Raw genomic sequence first — 8087 nt, 5'->3', positions numbered from 1 at the left:
GGGGCGTATTGTTCTGTACTGGACAACTCAGAGGTCTCTATTCTTCTGTCATCACTAGCCATTATCCAACTCTCAGATGCAAAGCAAGTGATTGAGGAAACCATTTGCATCAGGTGTGCTTTAGTCTTAAACTGGCATCATTGCTTATTGTTGTTGTTGTTAGGTACCTTTATGTTGGAACAGACTCGTAGCTGACCCTCCAGCTGATTTTCAGAGACAGTAAATCACACAGGAGGAGATTGCCCATCTTTCTTCAGTCTGAGAAGCAGCTCGTGAATTTGAACTGCATAGAGCTCTGGGAGCCTAGAGGCCAGAAGCTGCGCTGCAATCCCAAAGGCAGGCTGTTCAAGGCCACCAGCTGCCCCATGAGAGAAGGATGGGCAATCCCTTCCTGTGCGATTAACTGCCTCTGAAAACCTGCTGGAGCGTCAGCTGTGGGTTGGTTCTGACTCTACAGTGCACGAGGAAACGAGGCTCAGAGAGGTTAAGTAACTTGCCTGACACCACAGAGCTAGTGAATGGTGGAATCCCAGTTTTGCTCCAAGGCGTTGAGACCAATTCAGTAATTTTGCCTTCTAGAAAGGCCTTCCATGTGGCATCTACAGACATTCTCTAGGACTGACCAGCAACTTCTGAGAAAACAGAGGGCAGACTGATGCAGACATTCCTCTCTGCACGTGGGAATGAGGAAATAATATTCAATCACCTATTATTTGTTTATTGGGTGCTTGCCTGTGTAAACAACACCATGCCACATACTGTAAGAAAGAAAAACAAAAACAAGGAGACAAGAGTCAAATTCTTATGTTGCTTTTTCTTTTTAAGGTATATGTTTATTTTTAAATTCTTTTTTAAACTGTGGGGTGAAGAGACATGGCTAACCAAGGTAGGGGGTGGGAGGAGCACTGTGTCCTTGGGGCATTGTCATGACAGGAAGCAAAATTGTACCACAGGTTGAGTGGGAAACGAACGTGCTCCGTTAAATTTCCGATTCACCAGTTCCCCCAAACCACTGTGTGAAGTCCTGTCCCACAGATTCTTCCCTTTCCCAGGATCCACCTCTCCTGTGTCTTCTCATCAATGGTGACTATTTCAGAGCATTTACCTCCGGAAAGCCAGTAAAACCTGCAAAACCAGCATCTCTACAAGGCAGGAACCTGTCAGAAGGTAAAATCCAGATATTTTCCCCTCAAACAAGCAATAGATACGGTAAGACTGCGCCCTGTCAGAGACAGAAAAGGTAGGCTACCTGGAAAAATGAGGCTGACTCACTGAAATCCAGCTCTCACAGTTTCACTGCATACGCTGGGCACTTGCAATGACCTGTCCTCAACAAAGACTTGGGGAGATTAGTAAATTGTCCCTGATTTACCATGCTGCTAAGTGGCTGAGCTGGGATTTGAACTCACAGTTCCATTAAGTTATTCTGATTCCAGAGCAGAAATTACAACCTGTATCAAGGTGAATACAAAGTATAGTTGTTGCTGTTGTTGTTGATAGAGGTCACCGAGTTGACTGTGACTCACAGCGACCCTGTGAAGGGCAGACTGGAAACTTGCCCTGTCTGCTCTGCTCTCACTGTCATGCTCCCGTCCACGGCTGAAGTCACTGGGTCACTTCGTCTCCTTGAAGGTCTTCCTCTCTTCGGCTGACTTCCTGCCTTTCTGGGTGTGATGTCTTTCTCCAGGGACAGGCCCGCTCCTAACAACATGCTCAAAGCACATGGGACGAAGTTTTACCGCCTTTGCCTCTCTGGTACACGCTGGCTACACGTCTTCATAGAAGTCACCTCCCATCTATGAAGCCCCAAAACCCAGCGCATGCAGTAATGTCATGAGCTGGTTGTTTTGGGTTTCTTTTATTTTTTTTTAATTATTAATTTCAATGAAAATTTACAGAGACTTTGGATTTCCATTCACTCATTGTTGCACTTTTCTTGCCTTCCAATCCTCCCTCCAGTGCACTCTTCTCTTTGAAAAGTAAAAGAAAAATTCTTTCATTGTTATACAATTCCTCCCCTCAAGTCCACTCCACTATGTAGCCTTCATTCTGGACTCCTGTCATGACAGTAATACCTAATCACATATCCCTTTTAGACAGTTTTCTCCCTCATCTGTTTCAATGCAGTCTACATTATTTATCCCCTCCTAGTTTCCCCCATCTCTGATGTCAGTCCCGCTTTACAACAGTGGCACTATGCAGTATTTGTCCTTCTGTAACTGAGATACTTCACTCAGGTCACCCATTTTGAATGAGTTCCTTGTTTTTCAATACAGTATTCCATTGTGTGAATATACCACCGCTTTTCTATCCATTCATTTGTTGATGGGCACTTAGGTTCTTTCCAACTCCTTGCTATTGTGAACAAAGCATGGGTGTGCATGTGAGCTGGTTGTTTGACCAGTGGTTTCTCTGCCAATGAGGTGGGGCAGTGGTCAAAGCGCTCACCTGTTAACCCTGAGTTTAGTGGTCTGAGCCCACGAACCACTCTGAGAAAGGTGTGCAGTCTGCTTCTGTAAAGTCTTACGGCCCCAGAAACCCTGTCAGGTCGCTCTGCTTTGTGGTGTGTGGTCACCATGCTTCAGAATTGATGTGACAAAGATGGGTGTTTTCTGTGCCGAGCACTGGTGGTATTGTCCACAGTGAGCTGAGCTGTTAACTTCTCTATGAAATGGAATCCACCAGTAGACCCAAAGAAGAAGGGCAGGCAGTCTCCTCTCACTTGATTTACAGCCTCTGAAAACCCCAGCTGGAGCTAGCTATGAGTTGGTTCCAACTGCAGTCCCTACAATTAATGTCCAGTCAGCTGTTGTAGTTGGTAGACGCTGTTGCATCGACTGTGATTCACAATGATCTTGTGGACGATAGAACGGACTCCTGATTGATTCCGCACCATCCTCCCCATTCCAGCTGTGTTCAAGCTTACTGCCGCAGTCCGTCTGTCTGTCCATCATGCTTACATCCTCTGCAGAGTCTTCTTCGTCTGACCGTCGCTGACTGCTGACTGCTGGCTCTCTGCTTGTCCACCCATGATGTCCTCTTCCTGGCTGATCACTACTCAAAGTAGCAGAGAGGAAGCCTTGTCATCCAGGCATCGAAAGAACCTTCTGGCATTCATGAGATTACCTGGTATGACTGTTCCTCTTTCTAGGCTGTCGGAGCTTCACTCGGGTTAGTTGTAACAGCCTTTATTTGACAGGTGTGAAAAATAAGTTTTCCAAGACATCACAGTCACAAAGGAAAAAATAAAAAGATCTAAGGCTCACATCAAGTTTATCCAAGACTTTGAAGCACCAGAAAACAAGTAACAAGCCAGTTGCCATCAAATCAGTTCTGACTCATGATGGCCTGTGTGTTCCAAAGTCAAACCCTGACCTTTCAGACACAGATGACCAAGCCTTTCTTGCAAGGCACTTTTCGGTGGATCTGAAATTCCAACCTTTTAGATAGTATCTGAATGTTTAACCACCTGTGTGCCATTCAGTGACTTCTTGCTTAAGCAAACAACTCTATTGAAACTGGTTGCCATGGAGTCGCCTCTTGGCTCCTGGCATCTCCACCCCAGGAAGCAGAGTAAACTCTTCTATAGGGTTTACTAGCCTCTCATCCTTGTGGAGGAAGATTTCCTGACTTTTCTTTCATGATGCAACCAGATTGGGTTTGATCTACCAACCTTTAGGCTTGTATTCAAGTGCCAACCACTTGCACTACCCCGGGACCTTCCCTTTGACAGGGTTTTGTACTTTCCGGTACGGAGAACTCAGTCATTGCTCTCCCACCTCCTGCAGCTTCTCCACCCCACCCTCATCAGACTGTGTACACACCGTAGACTCAATCATCTTCTCTGGCTGCTTGCTGTGAGGGCTGGAGCAGAAATAGAATTAGCCATCCCAGAACATGGCTTCCTGGAACACCATGGAAGGTCTGGGCCTGTCTCGGGAATAGCATTTACAAGGATCTTCAGGCTCTCTTATTAGGAATTCCCCAACCAAGTCAGTGTGAGTCATGGCCGTAAGTAATGAGGGAGGGCAGAAGCCAAGAAGAGGCCCAGAGTTCCAAGGACAGGGCTCAAAACAGGCATTTCAAAGGCATCTGCATCTCACCGGCACACTGCCTTGGGCAAATCAGCTGCAAAAGATCCCTTCGAAGTGCTAAAAAAGCAAAAAAAGCAAAGACCTTTTGCCATTTTGAAGACTAAGGTGGGCCTGACCCGGGCCTTCGTATTTTCAATCCCTTTCTATTCATGCAAATGTGGAGGAAACAGTAAGAAGAGCAAAGAAAAATCTATGCCTTGGAATTATGGTCTTGATGAAGACTATCGAATATACCAAAGACCGTGAGAACAACAAGCAAATTTATCTTGGAAGAAATTCAACGAGAGCGCTCCTTGGAAGTAAGGATGGTTCTCACATACTGTAGACACGTCGCCGGGAAGAGCCAGTTGCCGGGAGTTAAGTCGTCGTTCTTGGAAGAGAGGCAGGTCCGAGAAGGCGCTCAACAACACAGACTGACACGGTGGCAGCAGCAGCGGAATCCCACGCAGCAGCAGCGGCGGCTGGGAGGCTGGCTCAGGACCTGGCGATGTCGCACTCTGTTGTACATGTGAGTTGGAAGCGATTCAGTGGCACCTAACAACAGAAAGAGCACTGAGGTTGGGCGTGCATCAACATCAATGACTCTAAAGACTCAGTCTTGTTCTCCTCTGCACATTGGCCTAAAATTATTGGACCTTTTCCCATTGTTGTTGTTGTTATGTGCAGTCGAGTCGTTTGCGACTCATAGCGACCCTGTGTACAACAGCCCTAAACTCTGCTCGATCCTGTGCCAATCGCACTGCCTCTGACCCACCCATCCCAATTACCCCAGTCACCGAATCAATCCATCTCATAGAGGGTCTTCCCCTCCTGCGCTGTCCCCCCATCCTCCCAAGCATGATGTCCCTCTCCAAGGACCCGTCCCTCCTGGCAACATGTCCAAAGTATGTCAGACGAAGCCCCAGAATCCTTGCCTCCAAGGAGTAGCTTGGTTTAATCCTCTCCAAGATGAATCTGTTTGTTTTCCTGGCAGTCCATGGTATTCTCAATACTCTTCTCCAGCACCACGGCTCAAAAGCATCAACTCTCCTTCCGTCCTCCCTAGTCATTGTCCAACTCTCTGTTGCAGAACAAGCGATTGCAAAGACCATGACCTGTATCAGGCGCACCTTAGTCTCCAGAGAGACACCGTTGCTCCTGAGTACTTTAGAGAGGTCCCTAACAGCAGACTTTCCCATCGCGATACGCTTTTTGAAATAGGAATTTTCCTGCTGGCCATTAGGAGACTCAGGGGTGCCTATGAAAGTTCCTATCATGATGAGCTGTGTTGCCTCCTAAAGCAACATACTACTAAACTTACATGAAAACCTTGCTTCTCTGAAATCCTTCCCCCTTCTTTCTAGGGCACATCTGGAGAAGCAGAAAGAAAAGAAAGAACAAAGACAAAAATAAACCCATCAAGTTGTCACTACTCTCACTGCTGCCAGGTCACAGCCCACTCAGCCGACCCTCCAGCGCGGTTTTGGAAGCTGCGAATCACAAGAGAGTAGCCTGCCCGTCCTCCTCCTTCAGAGGCGCTGGTGGATTTGAACCGTTGGAGGTGCGTCATCTCTTCATCTCTAGGTTAACCGCACAGCCCCCTGGGGACTGTACCACACCAGAATTCCGGATGCCTTGAAAGTATCCATAAGAAGGATCATTTCTTGAGCACTCTACGCACCAGGCACAACTCCAGATACAAGGCACCCAGCGGTGGACTGCGAGATCTCCTGTTTGGGGCTGAATTTTAGTCACAACCATCAGTACATCTTAATGGTCCTTGTGCTGTGCTGGCCCACGCCATTGGAGCCCCTGAGCAGCACAAATTGTTACGCACCACCAGAAGCACTGCAGAAGAAGGGCCTGGTAACCTGCTTCCAAAAGCCTACAACCCTGAAAGCCGTCAGGAGCAAATTTCTTGCAAGAATGGACTTCTGGCAACTGGTGGCCCCCACACAAGGCCGCTGCCATGGGTAGCCATTCTGATTCATTTCTCCTTTGAGGACATGTAAATAATATTTAAAATTTCTAAGTTAAATATTCACAACCTCTTTAAGCGATTGCTAAAAATATCCTAAACTCCCATTTGAGTAATATTTCCAATATTGTGAGAGATTCCTAATATCAGAAAGGCTGAGAGCACACAGCTTCGTGTCTGTGTGGATGTGCGAGAAGGACCCAGGCAAGAGTGAGAACATTCTGGGTCTGAATCTCACCAGGTCATGAGTTAACTAGTTAGCGGTTAGTCAATTATTTAACTTTCTGGTTTCAGATTCTTTCTTACTTGGCCTGGGTGGGAATTCAGTAAGCAAATCTATATAAAATATCTATCTCAATACCTGGTTTATGATAAGCATTAAAAAGTTTTTATGTGTTTACCTTATAACTCTGGTGGCCTAGTGGTAAGAGGCTGCACTGCAATCTCAAAGGTACATGGTTCAAATCCACCAGCTGCTCCAAGGGAGAAGGTTGGGCTGTCTCCTTCCATGAGATTAACTGCCCCTGAAAACCCAATTGGAGGATCAGCTATGGGTTGGTTCTGACCTGACAACACACAGCAACAACAACCACCTTATAACTTTTGTTGTTGTTAGGTTCCACCAGCAACACACAGGGACCCCACATAAAACAGAACAAGCTCTGCTGAGCCCTGCGTCACCCTCATGAGCATTGCGGCGTGTGAGTGCATTGTGACAAGCCACCGCAGCACTCCACCTTGTCCAGGAGCTTCCTCAGTCCCCTACCTGACCAAGCACGACATCCTTTTCCTGGGGTAAAGAGGTCCTGGACTCTGCTACTAACCATAGGAAGAAGAGGCTGGAAATATTTCTGAAAATCAGCCAGTAAAAAGTTCTATAACACAAGGACCTGAGTCAGGACCAATTCAAAGGCCTAGAATCCCAGGATAATAGATGGTATATGTTATATGTTACACAGTGTGTGCTGTATATACGACATATAAAGTTACGTAAACTGTATCATGCGTAAATAACTACTACTTTTGTTAAGACAGTCACTAACCTCTGAAACAATAGTGCTCAAACTCAGGCTGAGTTTTCAAGGAAGAAATTAAAAGTTTGCAAGAGAAAATACATAAAGATCAAAGCTTATTATTAACAGTGCCAGAAGTTTGAGTGCAGGAGAAAGGAAGGTGATTCGCTATGGAGCAGTGAGATTCATTTGATGATGACAAAATTGTTCCATTCATTAAGGGCAGGCTGAATAATGTAATTGCTGTCAGTAAGCTGTTCTTCTGTAAGTGCCAAATTGGCAACTCTTATGTGATCGATATATTTACAGCCACAACCACAACGACCAGAGCTGGGGCTGTTTATGTACAGCCAACCACCTCGTGGGATCTGGTTTCTTGGTTTGGAGGCTCGGGGTCTTGGTTTGAGGAGACAAGTCCCTGAAGTGAGCTATAATGCATTCATTGGGGGCTTCAGTTCTTTCTCTAGTTCCCTGCATAGCAAGTATCTGAGGTCTTGGGTATTATTGTCATGACAGGAGTCCAGAATGAAGACTGAACAGTGGAGTGGGCCTGGGGGCAGGGATTGTATAACAATGAAAGAATTTTTCTTTTACTTTTCAAAGAGAAGAGTGAACTGGGAGGGGAGGGGTGGGCAGGGAGAAAAGCGCAACAAGGAATGAATGAAAACCCAAAGTCTCTGTAAAGGTTCATTAAAATTAATTTTTAAAAAAACCCCAACAAACCAACCAAAAAACTTGCACATAGCCACCCAGGGTTCAGTATCTGGTCTCCATTCGCCTGGAGGAACAGAGAAAGGAGAGTGAGGCCTATAAGAAGGGGATGGACTGCGCCTTCTGGAACAGCTGCTTCTTTTGCCAACTCCTTGCTCACCCTCCAGCGGGGTTTCAGAGACAGTACATCCCATGGGAGGAGATTGTCCATCCTTCTTTCAAGGAACAGCTGGTGGATTTGAACCATGTGCCTTTGTGAATGCAGTGCAACTTCTTACCACTAGGGCCACCAGAGCTGTGTCTACTACTGGT

At 46.4% G+C, this 8087-nt stretch overlaps 1 protein-coding gene across 1 annotated transcript in view; it reads right to left on the bottom strand.

The window, feature by feature from the left end:
• The window catches only part of LOC102875179 (transcription initiation factor TFIID subunit 4-like), a 32810-nt gene that overhangs the window by 23666 nt on the left and 1057 nt on the right, over window positions 1-8087 (bottom strand). Inside the window, exon 3 of the mRNA XM_006881759.1 lies at window positions 4415-4591. Within this exon, the coding sequence (XP_006881821.1) occupies window positions 4415-4591 (177 nt within the window). The remainder of the gene's footprint in view (window positions 1-4414; window positions 4592-8087) is intronic.

The sequence above is a fragment of the Elephantulus edwardii genome, unplaced genomic scaffold (assembly GCF_000299155.1).
Source record: "Elephantulus edwardii isolate Elephantulus edwardi_28Jun2011 unplaced genomic scaffold, EleEdw1.0 scaffold00015, whole genome shotgun sequence".
NCBI classification, from domain to species: Eukaryota; Metazoa; Chordata; class Mammalia; order Macroscelidea; family Macroscelididae; genus Elephantulus; species Elephantulus edwardii.
The sequence above is the reverse complement of the archived record's forward strand: the minus strand, read 5'-3'. Positions and strand labels throughout refer to the sequence as shown.